Here is an 18,051-nt window from a genome sequence, read left to right as displayed (position 1 = left end):
TGGATATGGAGAATCCTAGAATGGAGACCAAGGAGGACGACAAGAAGCATGGAAAAGCCTCAAAAGAGATGGGTAGACCACAAGAGCAGTGGCAGGCAAACAGTGGATTAAACTGGCGCAAGATGGAAGCAATTGGGAGACACCTACATTCAGGAATAGATGGGAAATGGTTGACGAAGAAGAATAGAAGAAATAAAGTTACCTATTTTAGATAAATAGTTTTATTAATTATAGTAAACTAATTCAAGATAAAATATCTACAATCTGACAAAAAACAAATCAAAAACAAAAGTGATAAAAAAGAAAAGTGAACAAAAAATATAAAAATATCTCTAAACTTCAAAGTGCTGAACTGAAAACCGACACCGCTGCACCGACATTGAAGTGACGGTCAAATGTGTAATTGAACTTTGTATAGTCATTTTTCTTGAGAGATACTGTATGTAGTAGTTTCCCTTTGCTTTTTACACATAAATACATTATTACCTTTTCATAATATCAATGAATAAAAATAATGGTTTATGGTTAATGGTAATATCATGAATGGTTATATTTACGTTATAAAAACAAAAATTCCATTTAAGAATACTATTGCTAGTTTAGACAACAGTTGGGAAGTGGTATATGGAGCAAAAGTTTTTTTAAGTTTGATATTGCTGATTACTTCTCCTAATTTTCCTGTTTTTGGCATTTAACCTCACAAATATCACCTCAGTATATACCAATAACTCGGTAAGTACCTACAAGAGGAAGCTGTTTCTTTCATGTTTAATTAAAGCATATCTCCAATGTGCACTCTCAAATGTCTTTTCAATTCAAACTAATTGTTCGTAAAAACTGCTGAAAACAAATTTCTCAACTATCGACGTTTTTTTACAGCGTGAACTTTCATATGTTCAGTTAAATGACATTTTTGAGAAAACTTCTTTAAACAAATTTCACATTTGTAAGGTTTTTCTTCAGTGTACACTCTCAAATGTCTTTTCAAATTACCTGCTGTAGAAAATTGCTTGAAAAGACAAATTTCACACTTGTGAGCCTTTTCTCCAGTGTGTACCATCAAATGTAGTTTCAATTTTGATTTTTCAGTAAACTTCTTTAAACAAATTTCACACTTGAAGGGTATAGACAAAGAAGGTGCTATGTAAAAAAATAAGTTTCGAGAAAAATGGTTTTAAAGGTTAAGACTCTCTGGTATTTGTTTATTATTTATGCACCAGAGGCGTCGGGTCCATGGAAGCGGGGGAAGCACCGCTTCCCTATTCATACTTCGATATAAGAAAATATATTATTACTTAATATTTAATAATCAAAATTTTTTTCCCTAATCCAAGTAATCTACATATTACCTAGGCAATAGGAATAGGCATTGAAAAATATTAAAAATTAATCGCGTACGAACGAACTCAATATGCACACAATTCAACTATTCGGTCCACTCCTGACTAGTGATGTGAGTTGTAAAATTACATAACTTACGTTACATAAATTACACGTAACTTACGGTAATATTACATGATACCCGTAACTTAATGTAATTTATGTAATTTTTGGAATTTACGTAATTTATGAAATTTAACGTAACTTATGATAAATTTACATAAATTACCGTAATTTATGTAATTACTGGTAAAATTACATATATTATGGCAACTTATGCGCGCGCAATTGTCGTAAGTGCGGTGCGCCGGTGCCGGCGCGCGCGAACCAGTGGGTGCTATTACGCTCGTCGCTCGTTAGTCGTTCCTTAGTCTGAGTCAGGCAGGTTATGTTTACATTTCTGTTATTGTATGTGTAATGTGTATGTATAAGTTAGTTTTCGACTGTTCTTTCTCTATTCATTCACGCAGCGTTGGTTACTTTACATTTATTTATAAGGAAGCACAGAAACTATAAGGTAAGAAATATATTATTTCTACAAACAGCAAAACACGTGCCGGTGATGTCCATAGCAACCTTAGATTGGGAAACACAGGGGCGGGCCTATCGCATATCGACTGTACGTTAAATCTAACGCGCGTCATTTTATATGTGGCTACAGTACTTAATTCTGAATTCGGTTTACCAAGTTTTATTCGATTTTTTAGATTAGTTTACTGTACAATAACTATAAGAATGATAGGAGCAACGGGGGTACTTGTGCATGTAGCATGTGTAATTGAATTACACTGACATAACTTACTAAATAAAAAATTTTGATAACGTTGAGGGCAAAATAATGTAGTTGTCCGATCCAGTATTCTGCTTATTCGAATTTCATTAAATTGTTACACAGATTCAATTTTAATCTTTCTTCTATTTAAGGATGCCTAACAATTTTTTATGCCCTCGTGCCCATCAAATACTTTGAAAAATAATGTTTTTTCCCTTCTTAATGTTTAAGTCTACCTGAATATTTTTTTTAGGTCATAAAACATGGTGAAACGTAAGACAGATATCTGGCTTTATTTTGAAGTGTTACCTGCGGGTTCTTCTAATCAAAAGACCATAAATGTGAGGTGTAAATTTTGCAAGAGTGTACATGCAAAAAATGCTACAAGAATGAAATCTCATCTTCAACAATGCACTTATGTGCCGCATATGATAAAACTTAAATTCAATATTTTAACTCCAAAGTCAAAGGGGAATCACTCTAAATTTCCATTTGAAACATCCATGAAAAAGATCACATCGGCAAAATTGGATAACGATAACACTGATGCTGCTTGTACATCATCAACGGTTTCCACAGCATCAACATCTGCTTCTGATAACATTCATGTGGAAACACCTGTTTGCACAAAAATCAACAGAATACAATCATTTTGTGATCGAATGACACACGAACAAAATAACGAATTGAATATTTTGCTTGCTAGAGCTATTTACACCAGTTCAGCACCACATTCAATTACCGAGAATGAAGATTGGAAATTGTTTTTTAAAAAAATTAGACCTTCATACACCTTACCATCGAGATATATGTTATCAAATCGTCTCCTGACCGAAGAGTACGAGCGAGTTGAAGTTCAAGTTAATGATAAAATTAAGCAAGCTGACAATTTATCATTGCAATGCGATGGTTGGTCCAACTTGCGAAATGAAAGTGTAATTAATTTCATTGTTACAACACCCGAACCGTTATTTGTCAAATCAGTACTAACAAAAGCAGAGAAGCATACCGCAGAATATATAACAAAATTAATGGTTGAAGTTCTGGAGGAGTATGGACCTAAAAAATTTTTCGCTATTGTGACTGATAACGCAAAGAATATGAGGAAGGCTGTGAGACAATGTGAAGAGATGTATCCCCATCTTGTATCATACGGCTGTTTAGCGCACACATTACATTTATTGTGCAGCGATATTTTGAAATTATCTTCAATAGAGACACATTTGTCACATATTATACATATCGTTAAAACTATTAACCAGTGTCAAGTACTGAGAGCTCAATTCACAGAAATAAGAAATGAGATGAAGTGTGGAGTGTCTCTTAGCCTACCTGTAAAAACAAGATGGGGTTCACATGTAAAATGTCTTCAAGATCTGACTAAATGCAAGTCCGTCCTACAACGTCTAGCAATATCTCCAGATAAAACAATTCAAGATAGAATACGCAGCGCAAAAGCAAATTTACTTGATGAAGGATTCTGGATAAATTCTAGCGCTCTTGTTGAATTGCTTAAGCCAATTACTGAAGCAATAACACGTCTTGAAGGAGATTCTTCGTCAATTCATTTGGTTTGTGAAACTTTCGCGAAAATCGGTAGTAACATATCTACTCATTTAGAATGCGTGAAACTAACGGATTGCGAAAAAACAGAAGCGATGGATAAATTTATATCAAGGAAGGAATACGCCCTTCAACCGATCCATTTTGCCGCAGACTTACTAAACCCTCGGTCTGTTGGTGCAAATTTATCATCAGCCGAAAGGATTGAAGCGATGAAATACATTACTACTATGTCAACCACGACCACGATAGAGATTGGTGATGAAGGAGTGTCAAAGATTACTGAGGATTTAGGAAACTATTTAGCTAAAACAGACTTTTTTGGCGAAACATTTTTATGGAACATACTCGATAATGTCTCTTTGGTTACATGGTGGAAAGGATTTTGTGGACATTCATGCCTCTCCAAAGTTGCAGTCAGGATATTGACAATGCCGTGCACTTCTGCGGCAACAGAGAGAAGCTTTAGCTCCCAGAGCAGCATTCATACGAAGAGAAGAAATCGCCTAACAACTCAAAGGGCAGCAAATTTAAATTATATACAATATAATTCAAAATTGCTGAAACGTTCACGACAACATCACATACAAAGTCAATATCCTATAGAAGAGACTGTACAGAACAACGTTTCGATAGAAGGTAGAAACTTACAGAAGGAGATAGAAGTAATTGAAAACCATATTTCCGAAGAGGAAGAATTAGACGAGGTAATTTTAAATTTAGGCATTTTTTAGATATGTGATATGTGCATGTGATATATGCAGTTTGCTTCTTTTCCGATTTTCCAATGCATTCCACCGTTTTCGAATAAAAAATTATAAATCTTATGTTTTCAGACAATATCATCATGGCATTCAAATACAACAGGAAATGGAAATTCCGACGATGATTTTAATTTTGCTGACTTTGCAATGACCGATGATGAAATTGATCAAAGAATGGAAACTAGGGAACAGAGACCAGCACGCATTTTGAGACAAAGCAAAGTGAACATTTTAGAAAACGTCTTAATGAAATCGGTAAATTAGTGTAAACACATACATATTTATTGTTTATATTCCAAAATTATCAATTTCAGGGTAAAGGCACAGAACAACCCCAAAAAAAAACGGAAGTCGAGAAGGATACTTCAGATGCCGAAAACAAGGTAGTTAGATCTGTATATATTATATTATAAACCCATTATTTTTACTCTCTATGTTTACACTTTCCTATTTAATTTCAGGATGCAGTTCTGGATTTGCCGGAGATAAAAAAAATTACACAAGGCTCATTGGAAGAGCAAACAATTGAAACTTCGACGTTTTATAACAAGAAGGTCTCCAGTTGTCTGCGAAAAAGGAAGTTGTGATTTATAAAAGCCGCTTAAAACAAAACTAAAGAACCTATGTTTTCATTTCTTTATTATTTGTATGTATTTCTTATCCACTTTTCTTTATTTCATAAGTATGTAGTTACTTTGTGTTTATTATATTCAATATGAATGCAAACAATTGATTTTTTAATACAATGAACATAAATTACATAAGTTACATAAATTACATCTGGTTTGTAATTTTTGGGTAATTTTACACGTGTAACTTACAATTTCTGAAATTACACGTAATTTCACATCGCTACTCCTGACAGAAGCGCATCTCAAAATCGCCGCTTGTCATGCAGTTGTTGTTGAGATGTATCAAAAAATAAGTATTTTAATACATGTAGCGCCATCGCTTGATAACCAATGTAACCATTGTATTGTATTGTAAGTTGCCTATGTGACGTATTAAAATAAAATAGTCGTTAATATTGAACAGAACATGGCGTGTCTCATTTCTAAGTACCCCAGGAAATCCTTCCTTTCACATTAATTTCAAGAGTTGTCCCGTTTAAAAATCGGTCAGGGTTCAATGACCGCACCCACTAGTCGCGCAAATTTTGGTACCCTCTGGAAGCGATCGTCCTATCGCCTTCCAAAAGTGAGATGCTCCGACTGTTAAGGGGTGCTTAGGTCAACATACATTCGCTTAAAGAATATTTCGATTTAAATTTTTTGCAGATTTTTCCTTTTACTAATATTTTATTTGACATTTTACAGAAGTCAAATGACATTGCATTTTGTATAAGACAAATTGATGACTTTATTAATACGATAATTAAAAAAACGAGAGCAGTTTAAAAATATTTGGGATAAAACTGAAAATATGGGGTTTGAACATGAAAGAAAATAATGAAGATTGATAATGTCGGAGACAGAGAGAACAGAGAGACCTTCTGATAATATTCTACAACAAATGAATTCTAGCTTCCAAACTATTAAATGTAAATGGGATAGACGTTGGATTCAGTTCGGTGAAAGTACAGGCACTAATTTGTTTAAATTACAACCAACAGTAGCTGTTAACCAATTTTACAAAGTTGTTGCACTAATTAGAAATACAGTGTCGACCATCCTAAGATTAAAAGGAGATCATGGATGTTTTCCGAAGCATCTACATAAAATCGGAGTTCTCCCAACAGGCAGATGTGACTGTAGAACTAGCATAGCTAATCTAAATCACATATTTTTTAACTGTCCCTTACATCTCAATTCAAGTATGTGGCTGCTACAAGAATTGCTGAAAGCAGGTTTAAGTACTCCCCTAGACTTAAATGTACTATTAAGTGAAGACAACATTAAAATTTTTAAACTAATTATGACATTTCTTCAAAAAATTAAATTAAAAGTGTGAATGTAAAACTAATCGTTTGAATGGATAGGTATTTCCTTTGTATTATGTAATGTATGAATGAGATATTTCTTGTAATTAATTAAGTATATTATTTTGTAACCTATGTATGTTCGAAAAAAAATATATATATAAAAAAAAGTTAAAAAAAAAGATTAAAAAATAATAATAATAATAATAATAAAAAATATATAAAAAAAAAATTAAAAAAAAAAATAAATAAATAAAAAAAATCACTAAGAGGTTCTAAATCTCCGCGAGGATGAATCGGATTTAGTTCCTACCGTAGTGAAAAAAAAATTAGGATAGTTGTATTTATTAACATAGTAAGTAGACATTGTTATTTGTAAGCTTTATTTTTTATTATTCTTTATAAGTGTATACTGGACAATTTTGTACTTATGAATGAATAATAATTTTATATTTAATTACGTGGCTAAAGGTTATAAACCAAGGCCAGAATCAGAACAAAAAAAAAGCTTCCAAAATTTTAACGATTTAAAATTTGTAGAATTATAATATATAATCTTAATATTTCTAATTATAATTCATCAAAATTTCCCACAGAGGAATTTATTTCACTATACGAATAATGAAATTTTTTTGATATCCCAGCTTTGCATTCTCACTTAAGTGTCGTTTATGAAACATCTGACATTAGTGATAATTATAACTACTGGTTTAAACAAGTCACTGTGTGAAGTGGTCAAGTTGTGTGAATTAGTACTAACTATCCCAGCCACACGTGCATTAGTTGAACGAAGTTTTCCAGTATTAAGATGCATTAAAAGTTTCAAATTAAGAGTTTAAAAGAAATTCCACAAGCGAAGACAGACTTTGAAAGTTAGCCCTATTATCCATTGAAAAAGACTGCATTCAACAATTATCAGAAGTTGATAGGAGAATAGACCTCAAGTATAAATAAGTTTCATATTATTGAAAGTTGTGTTGTGGAAAATGCCTCGGAATATAATTTTTTTTAAATAGAATTCTTCTTTAGGAAACCAAGCCCGGCGCGAGGACTCAAGGCCCGAGCTAGCAATACAGATCAATGATAGGTCACTAGTCACTAGAAATAGCGGAAATAGAGTGCATCACGCATTGATGACATAGAATTTAGTGTGCGAGTCCTTGTACCCAGGACGTCTCACATAAGCACTTTGCTGATAGAGCCCCTGCGCATCAGAGTGTTATCAGGTGGGAAGTGGCTCGACCCTCGACCCTTAAGAAAATATTTTTATATCCTTATTGAATCGCTTCCCCTTTCGAAAAAGTCACCGCACGCCACTGTTATGCACTGACGGAAACTCATTTACTTACCAAATTTGCTGGAATTACAGCGCTAGCTTCAGCCTATGTGTACAACATGACATAGCACTTTTTTCGCCGGGACCGCGCGGGCTTGCCAGACTAGAGAAATTAAAATATCCACGAGGAAAATAAACTTCCTGTAACTGGCTGTATGTATACCATAAATCACAAAAATACTAGATTTGTTGTAAAAGGATATTTTAAAATACCCTAAATAAGGGTTACATTAAAACAAAACGTTTTCGGATTAATAAATCCATCATTAGTGTTTCTAAAAGCCCTAAAATTAAGTATAACCTAATTAATTTAGAAAAAAATAAGAAAAAAGCCCTAAAATAAGTACAACCTAATTCTAATTAATTAAGAAAAAAGTTAAAAAGCTGACAAAGGTTTAAAAAACAGGAGGAAGTACTTACAAAAAATAGCATGCCTGAGCCACCAAAATGTTTTGGGTAAAAACCCTTTAAATGTAACTAATTATAAAGATAAAGTTTTTCAATCCTAATAGCAACATTAATAATATTGAAAAATATTAAAAATATTACTAAAAGATTTTTAAATTGAAAACTTATTGGTACATTTCCCTGATGACACCTCCAAGGCTTCTACAATTTGCAAGCCAAATGGAGGCTGCAGTGAAGACAAAAGGGAAGGAATTTTAATTTTTACTTAGATTAGAGAGCGCAACCAGCACTCTTATCGACGATTTCACCTCTTGCTAGAGGCTCTTCAGAGAATGCATAGGTTGCTTTCTCTAATCCAGTAAATTTTTCGACACATTAGTCCCACACTGCAACTGACGTGAATGGATTAGGTGACTAGCGTCATCTGGCAATTGAAAGATAAAGTTTTTCAATCCTAATAGCAACATTAATAATATCGAAAATTATTAAAAATATTACTAAAAGATTTTTAAATTGAAAACTTATTGGTACATTTCCCTGGTGACACCTCCAAGGCTTCTACAATTGTATGTTGTGATATTGGACCATGAAAGATGTGCGGTGTGTTATGTTATAATTGGAGAGTTATCTAATCGATGAGCTATGAGATACGACTAAGAAGAAGGGGGTGGCTGGAATGAAAATCAATTATGAGAGATGTGGTGGTATATGGGGTGTAGGAAGAAAATTTTTTTTTGAGAAGTAAAGCAGAAGTGAAATAATGAGAATGTGGGAGGATGAAGTACGAATGAAGTATTGAAGAGATAAAGTAAGATGTTGCTTATCGACAATTTAGAATGAAATAGATGCAGATGGTAGTCATGAATGATGAAGCAAAGAAAGGAGAAAATTGTAGCAGCTATGGGTTATGAAAAAAGTTGACGGTGTAGGGGTTGGAAATCTCGATTAAATGACCCATGGAGATTGACACAATTAGGACTTCTTTGCTTCTCTTTAAATATTTCTAAGTTTTCGCACAGGTCCAATTTTAGGAAGTTTTTCTGTGAAATGTTATGTAACAATGAGACATATGCGTTATGAACACAATTAAAATATGTTGTTATTCCTGACTAAACACGTTCATAGCGGTGATTAATTTATAGAATGGTAGTCGGGATCGCTGGCTAACAGAGGGAACCAGAAACTCATTTTCTGAAAAAAAAATTGACATAGCACTTTCTTTGCCTGTACCCTTCACTTGTAAGGTTTGTCATCATTATGTACTCTCAAATGTGTTTTCAAATTACCTGCTGTAGAATACTGCTTAAAACAAATTTCGCACTTGTAAGGTTTCTCCCCAGTGTGCACTCTCAGATGCCTTTTCAAATCAGTTTTCTGAGAAAACTGCTTAGAACAAATTTCGCACTTGTAAGGCTTTTCTATAGCGTGAACTATTTTGTGTGTATACAAAGAAATTTTCTGAGCAAACACCTTAAAACACATTTGGCACTTGTAAGGTTTTTCATCAGTGTGTACTCTCAAATGTGTTCTCAAATTACTTGCACTTGTATACTGCTTCAAACAAATTTCACACTTGTAAGGTTTTTCTCCAGTGTGATCTACTATTATGTGTGCATCCAAAGAACTTTTATGAGTAAACCGCTTAAAACAAATTTCAAACTTGTGGGGCTTTTCTCCAGTGTGTACCATTAAATGTCTTTTCAATTTAGATTTCTCAGAAAACATTTTGAAACAAATTTCACACTTGTAAGGTTTTTCTTTAGCGTGTAATCTTAAATGTCTTTTTAAATTGGATTTTTCAGCAAACTTCTTGAAACAAATTTCACAACTAAAAGGTTTTTCTTCAGTGTGTACCATTAAATGTCTTTTCAACTTAGATTTTTCACAAAACTTCTTGAAACAAATTTCACACTGGTAAGGTTTTTTTCCAGCGTGCACTAGCAAATGTTTTTTTAAATTACTTGCATCACTAAATTGCTTAAAACAAATTTCACACTTGTGAGGTTTTTCTCCACTGTGTGTTCTCAAATGATTTTTGACATGACCTGCGGTACTAAATTGTTTAAAACAAATTTCACACTTGTGAGGTTTTTCTCCACTGTGTGTTTTCAAATGATTTTTGACATGACCTGCGGTACTAAATTGTTTAAAACAAATTTCACACTTGTAAGGCTTTTCTCCAGTGTGAACTACTACTATGTGTGTATCCAAAGAATTTTTATGAGTAAACCGCTTAAAACAAATTTCACACTTGTGGGGCTTTTCTCCAGTATGTATCATTAAATGTCTTTTCAAATTATATTTTTCAGAAAACTTCTTCAAACAAATTTCACACTTGTAAGGTTTTTTTCTAGAGTGCACTAGCAAATGTTTTTTTAAATTACTTACTTCACTAAATTGCTTAAAACAAATTTCACACTTGTAAGGTTTTTCTCCACTGTGTGTTCTCAAATGATTTTTGACATGACCTGCGGTACTAAATTGTTTAAAACAAATTTCACACTTGTAAGACTTTTCTCCAGTGTGTACCCTTAAATGTGTTTTTAAATTAGATGTTCGAGAAAACTTCTTGAAACAAATTTCACAATTGTAAGGTCCCTGTCTAGTCTGAACTTTAATATTATTATTTGCGGTTTTCCCTTCAGCGTGTCGAGTCGTATCGTGTTCTTTAAAAAATGTCTCCATACTTTTCGGTTTGTTCTCCTGAGTAAACCCTAAAATACAAAACATTTTTTAAAAGAAAAAAATGAATTCAGGCAGAAAGTAATAAACAAAGTAAAGCAGAACACATAAAATGCTTTTGCAGACAGTATATGTACTATCTTTAACATCAATCATCAGTCATCACATCAACATCAATGTTGCTAGGGCAGAAGTTAAGTTAAACCTGGATATTATTTACGTTACTCCTCTATTTATTTATTAATAACAGATACAAACAGGTTTCCCTACTTACATGTATCCGTATCTACAATGACAACAGTTTAGTACAACATGCACATAATATAATAATTCGAGGTAATAGAGACAAGAACGACAGATGTTTACCAGCAAAAACGTTAAAAATAATAATAAAAAAAAACCTCTCTTTATATTATTCATGCAATAGACGTTTAAATAATTGCAAGTTTATTCCAAATAATTCCAGATAAGTGGTTGTTGTTAAATCGTTGTAAATTTGGCACATTTTATTAAGTGGGCTAGAAGTATTTACAAAAATAATATGTTTCTTGGATGGGTTCTGTGATCCGGGATATAAAATTGTATTTGCCCCAAAAGATCAGGCGAGTCTATTAAGTGATTACATAGTTTATAGAGAAAAATTAAACAACGTTGAAGTCTTCTTTGCTCTAATTTTTTTATATTAAATTCTTTTCTTAATGGTTGATACGAATCATATTCTGGCGATATTTTATGCTTTTTGTAAAATAAATATTTAATAAACTTGTTTTGAATTGATTCAATTTGGCGCATGTGACCACTATTTATTAAGGTACTCCAGACAATACTCCCAAATTCTAATTTGCTTCTAACAAATGAATTAAAGAGCCGTTTAATTGAGTCGATATTATGAAATTTATATGTTACACGTTTAATAAGTCCCATCATTTTGTATTATATTCCATCCTATTCCTCCCAATGAGATGCGCGCTGCACATCTCATTCCAACGTGACACGAGAAATGGGTCTTGCCATCAACGAAAATAAAATTAAGCTCATAACAGATTTATACTAGATTGATTGGACTAGACGAAGTATATATGTATGTATGTATTTGTACTTATAATATACAAATACATACATATATACATACATAGTAAAATAGATTCGTTAATTAATATATTTGAACCTCTTCATAAAATTTCAATTTTCAATTGACCTTGGATAGACAGAACATACATATGTACAGACAAACACATATTATGTGTATCATATTGCTGTACCATTTAACCAAACTATAGGGGCAAATGCATGGGGGTAAACTCTTCCTCTCTGAATCCAACACACGCTTAGCCATCCTTGAGTGGACACGGCTAGGTACGGTATTTAGAATATTTACCACCTACTCCCTAGAATTTGTAGACTACGAAAAAGCTTTCGACACTATAGAACACACGGCCGTAATAAACGCAATGCAAAATTGTAGAATAGACAGCAGATATATTAACTTAATAAAAGAAACTATGAACCAAGCTACAGCTACATACTACCTAAATGAAAATGAATACACGAACCCTGTACCATTAAACAGGGGAGTCAAACAGGGAGACACTCTATCACCCAAACTGTTCACCTTAGTTTTGGAGGACGTTTTAAAAAATCTAAATTGGAAATAAAAGGGAATAAACATCAATGGCAGCTACCTCAGTAATCTACGATTTGCGGATGACATAATCCTGATAGCTACTGACCTACAAGAACTGCAAACCATGCTTTCAGAACCACACACAGAATCTTCTAAAATAGGACTGAAAATGAATTTAAACAAAACAAAAGTCATGCACTCCGAAGAAACCGTGACAATAATAAACGACAAAGTTATAGAGAAAGTTGAAGAATATAATATTCTTAGGACAAAAAATAATACTAAATAGGGAAATTCAAACGGAAGAAATAAAAAGAAGAATAAAGTTAGCATGAACAGCATTCGGCAAACTGAACTATATACTCAGAAATCAGTAAATTCAACTACATCTTAGATCTAAAGTTTTTGATGCATAGACAATCACAAAAAAGAATATGAACATACTCAGAGTCCCTCAACACGCGATGATAAGAGCAATGCTCGGCATTTGACTTAAGGACAGGAAAACAAAGACATGGATAAGACAGACAATCAAAGTCACCGATGTGGTACAAAAATCATTAAAATTAAAATGGGAATGCGCTGGACATGTAGCTAGGAGCGATCTAAACAAATGGCACAGAACAATTCTAACCTGGAGACCATACGAACACAAAAGACCCAGAGGCAGACCTCCTATGAGATGGACAGATGATCTGAAACGAACTGCCGGGAAAAATTGGCTACAAGTAGCGTACAACAAAAAAACAATGGAAAGGAAGACTTGAAGAGGCTTATGTTCAGATGTGGACGTGAATGGCTAGACGAAGAAGAAGAAACCACCTTCTCAAAAAAAGCTCATAACGTCAGGAAAAAGTCACAGAGTCGTTCTTCAGCCAAGAAGCTTATTGTACGACATGTTCCATTCCTTTATGATATTACATCCATCGAAGGATTCTGAAAACCTGTACTAGTTTATACAGGTCTAGTGGATGGGTACCGTATATTTTTGTAGTCACTTGGTTGTCTACAAAAAGTGTTTTCTGCCTGCGATATAATATCTTGTAGTCTGGCGCATGCCCAGTAAGGAAATCTGTTATGAGTCTAGCTGATTTCTGTTTGTTTTCCAGAGTACTTCATACCAGGAACATTTTGCGAGTAAGAGTTGCCTTCAAATCCAGGCTTTTTTCCGGTAGCAGGCAATGCTTTTTGCCACTTTCACAGCCGGCACTGGACCAAAGTATTTTGTAGATGATACTCTTCTGGAAAATGGATCAGCAATTTCATTGCTGTGTATTCCCAGGCGACCTGAAACCTATACCAGTATAACACCGTTATATTCCGCTAGTCTATTGAATTCCTTTCGATAATCCCCGGGTAGCCTAGAGTCCACCTTATGGCTTACGAGTGCCCCATAGCTACATGGCGCTATCTGTACATATATTGATCTGCTTCAATTTGAAAGCCCTCGTGTTAATTTCTCTTGCATACTATAAGATTGCAAAGATATCTGCCTGAAATATAGAGGTGTATTCTCCTAGCTAGGAGAATAGAAATGTTTACACTTACAGCACTACTAAATATTCCTACGCTGGACAATGCACTGCTACCAGGTATCTAGGTTTGATGTTTCCTCTACCCCATCTCACTCATGAGCTAAGTCCACTGAAGCAGTATTCATTGGATTACATTTCAGATAATGCATATACCTCGTTTTTAGACTAGGATGAGTAATTCAAATTTACAGTGCCTTAATGCTTGTTTGTAATTTTGGTCCAACCCCTGGCAATTTTGCTCCACTAAATCATGAAATTTCGACACTATTGACATTTCGGAAATTTTGACACTATTCGCATTTAAAATTCATAGGAAACCCTTTCAGTGAGGCTTTAAATGGTATGGAGTTGCGCTATGCGGTCATGCTCTGTATAAATTAAAAGTTAATGTGACGATAGCGCACTGGTGCGCCTTTCGCATTTTATCCCAAATGAACAAAGCGCACCAGTGCGCTTTCCATATTGAAAGGGTTAATTAGGTTATATAGGCGATTTTTTGCGTTACCTATTCCTTTCCTGCATTTATATAAAAAACAGTTGTTTTTAGAACTCTTTAGCGACATAATGTAATATTTATGGATTACCGTGGAAGGCCAACATGGTCAACCAAAAAAGAAGGTGAATCTAGTAATTTTTATAGTGACATTATTGGATGTGAATCTGACTTTTGAGTTTCCCCTCCTAGTTTAAAAACAGGCTATAGTACCAACAAATATAGGCGCATATAGAAGCACATTTCAAATGGGAGAAATAGCCACAGTTAGTATATATTTTAAAATACTCATAATACTAGGATTTGATATCAAATTTTATAAAATGCAAAAAAGATGATAAGCATTCTATTCACATGGTCACGCGGCATTTATATAAGAAAATATCTAAAGTTGCATATTGTTGTGGTGAAGGTGAGCTTACATGAGTGCTGCCTAGTAGTACAGAGGACGCGGCCCAAAATAGTAATGTAATGTAATGTTTATTTATGCACTTGCTATTTTTACAAATCGACTTAAATTTTTACAAATCAACTTAAATTTAACTAAACTATTAAAGCACAATGTGATTACATAAAAAGGTATTTTCGATATCATTTTTAATAGTAGTTAGTGATAAATGAAACAAGTAATTGGACTTCGTAAGTCCTAGGTTTTCACCCAAAGTAATCGACAGTAGAACTGGAACTCGATATTTGAACGCTTCGTGTAACTTTGCGTCGATCGATATACGATTTTACTAATTTTGAGTCATTTTGACTAAACTTTGCGTCATCATTATTTAAACAGAACTGACTTCAAAACAGGAACTAAAGATTAAAACTCAACTTTTCAATACGCTTCGATTGATGTGTTACATGTACTATTTCTGCGACTATAACGGCACTTCTGATTAGAAATTTTTAAGCGGAAATGATATAAAAACCAAAATCAAAATTTTTTCTCATCTTGCTAAGGCACGTCGAATGATATATCGCTTATACTATTTCAGTGACTTTAGAACAGTTCATACGGTTGCAACTCTAAAACCGGAAGTCCGATGTCAAATTTCTCATCTTTAATACCATCCTTGGGTTTAAGCTTTCATTCGACAGCTCATGTGTCATTCTATCTGTATTAATAATGGAGGAGTTGTAGTCGCGGACAGAAAGACAAATGAACAGACAACCATGAAACCGGAAGTATATATTTGTTCTCTTCTTGCGAAGTAGCGTCGAATAATATATCACGTGTACTATTACGATGACTTCAAAACAGTACTTCTGGTCGCATTTCTAAAACCGGAAGTCCTAGGTCAAATTTCGCACATTTAGTACCATCCTTGGATTATAAGCTTTCATTCGACACCTCAGCTGTTATTCTACCTGGTATAATGACGGAGGAGTTATATTCGCAGTCGGACGGACAGACAGCCTAGGTCAAATTTCTCACATTTAGTATCATCCTTGCATTATAAGCTTTCATTTGACACCTCATTTGTCATTCTACCTGGTATAATGACGGAGGAGTTATATTCGTGGTGGGACGGACCGACGGACAGACAGCCTAGGTCAAATATCTCACCTTTAGTACCATCCTTGCATTATAAGCTTTCATTTGACACCTCATTTGTCATTCTACCTGGTATAATGACGGAGGAGTTACATTCGCAGTCGGAAGGACAGACCGACAGACAGCCTAGGTCAAATTTCTCACATTTAGTACCATCCTTGGATTATATGCTTTCATTTGACACCTCATTTGTCATTCTACCTGGTATAATGACGGAGGAGTTATATTCACGGTCGGACGGACCGACGTATAGAAAGCCTAGTTCAAATATCTCACCTTTAGTACCATCATTGGATTATAAGCTTTCATTTGACACCTCATTTGTCACTCTATCTGGTATAATACCGGAGAAGTTATATTCGCGGTCGGACAGACCGACGGAAAGACAGCCTAGATCAAATTTATCACCTTTAGTACCATCCTTGGATTATAAGCTTTCATTTGACACCTCATGTCATTCTACCTGGTATAATGACGGAGGAGTTATATTCGCGGTCGGAAGGACCGATGGACAGACAGCCTAGGTCAAATATCTCACCTTTAGTACCATCCTTGGATTATAAGCTTTTATTTGGCACCTTATTTGTCATTTTACCTGGTATAATGACGGAGGGGCTATATTCGCGGTCGGACAGACCGACGGACAGACAGCCTACGTCAAATATCTCAACTTTAGTGCCATCCCTGGATTATAAGCTTTCATTTGATACCTCATTTGCTATTCTAGCTGGTATATTGACGGAGGAGTTGTGATTACAGACAGACAGACGGACAGACGGACGTGGATAATTCAAAGTTTTCACATTTTTTATAAATTGGGTGACAACAAAAGATCATTGCTATTAAATTTGTTTGCATTTCTACACATTTTCTGCAAGGGTTTATTTACAGTATAAGTTCGATTATGAAATTCTAAATAAAATAAGTCTTGGGATCTGGTGTCTCTACAGGAAGTACGGAAGTAAACCTTTTCCAAAAGAACACTAGCATCAATACCTTCTCGTTTTAATTTATATATAAATGCTACATCTAGAATATTAGCCTTTCTTGAAGAGTGGGCAATTTAAGTAAAGATTGTAAAACAATGTATTCAATTTCATTTACAGGTATTCTCAATTTTAAAGCAATAAATCTTAAGAAATTTCTCTGTACTCTTTCTATTAGATCTTTGTAGCAGTTATAATGTGGAGACCAAATATTGCTACCATATTCCAAAACCGATCTAATAAGGGAACAGTAGATATTTTTCTTCTTCTTCTTTCTCGAAACTCCTTATGCCCCTCAGGAGCGTCGGAGTAGATATTTTTAAGACAATAAATATTATCAAATTCAGAGAGACTACGTTTCATGAAACCTAAAAGTTTCATGGATTTATTAGAAACGTAAGAAAAGTGGTCCCTGGAGCTTACTGTAGGGTCAAAAATTACCCCAAGATCTTTAAATGTTGTGATTACCTCCAAAATATTCGGTCCAATATGGTATTCAAATGAAATCGGATGTTTGTTTCTAAAAAATCGCATTACCTTACATTTATTTATGTTCAAATTCAAAGCATTTAAGTTACACAAATCCAATAATCTACTTAAATCATTCTATAATAAACTACAGTCATTGGAATTTTTTATGACTATAAATTTTTAGGTCATCAGCATAGAGAACAATATTACTATGATAAAAACAATTTTTTATATCATTTACAAAACAATTAAAAAGCAGAGGAGTAAATGTCCACCCTGTGGAACACCAGAGGTTACATTGATAGTAGATGACAATAATTGGTTAATTTTTACAACTTGAGTTCTATCTGAAAATTATGTATGTCTTTGTACAAAATGTGACAAATCTACCTTATCAGTAATATTCTACAAGAAGTGCACAGCAAATTGAAGGTGGAATTAAAAAAAATATGTACCTATGTCTTTGTACTCACTTTATAGTGCTCAAAAAATTACGGGATCTGGATTTTATTCCATATTTTTTTTTATAATTCTCGTATTAAAGTTGCGCATAAAGTTACGCGTGTTGAT

General features: G+C 33.9%; 1 protein-coding gene across 3 annotated transcripts in view; it reads right to left on the bottom strand.

Annotated features, from left to right (window-relative positions):
* LOC114329829 (zinc finger protein 888-like) overlaps window positions 1–18,051 on the bottom strand; it is a 46,401-nt gene that overhangs the window by 5,448 nt on the left and 22,902 nt on the right. The window contains exon 4 of one of the 3 annotated variants that reach the window (XM_028279083.2): window positions 10,530–10,855. The exons of 1 other annotated variant lie outside the window; for it this stretch is intronic. In XM_028279083.2, coding sequence (XP_028134884.2) covers window positions 10,530–10,855 — 326 coding nt within the window. Of the gene's footprint in view, window positions 1–6,677; window positions 10,856–18,051 lie in introns of those variants that run through there. One more of the 3 variants, XM_050647849.1, reaches the window with a different exon arrangement.

Source organism: Diabrotica virgifera, chromosome 3 (assembly GCF_917563875.1).
Source record: "Diabrotica virgifera virgifera chromosome 3, PGI_DIABVI_V3a".
NCBI lineage: Eukaryota > Metazoa > Arthropoda > Insecta > Coleoptera > Chrysomelidae > Diabrotica > Diabrotica virgifera.
Note: the sequence above shows the minus strand (reverse complement) of the source record. Positions and strands in the feature narration are given on the sequence as shown.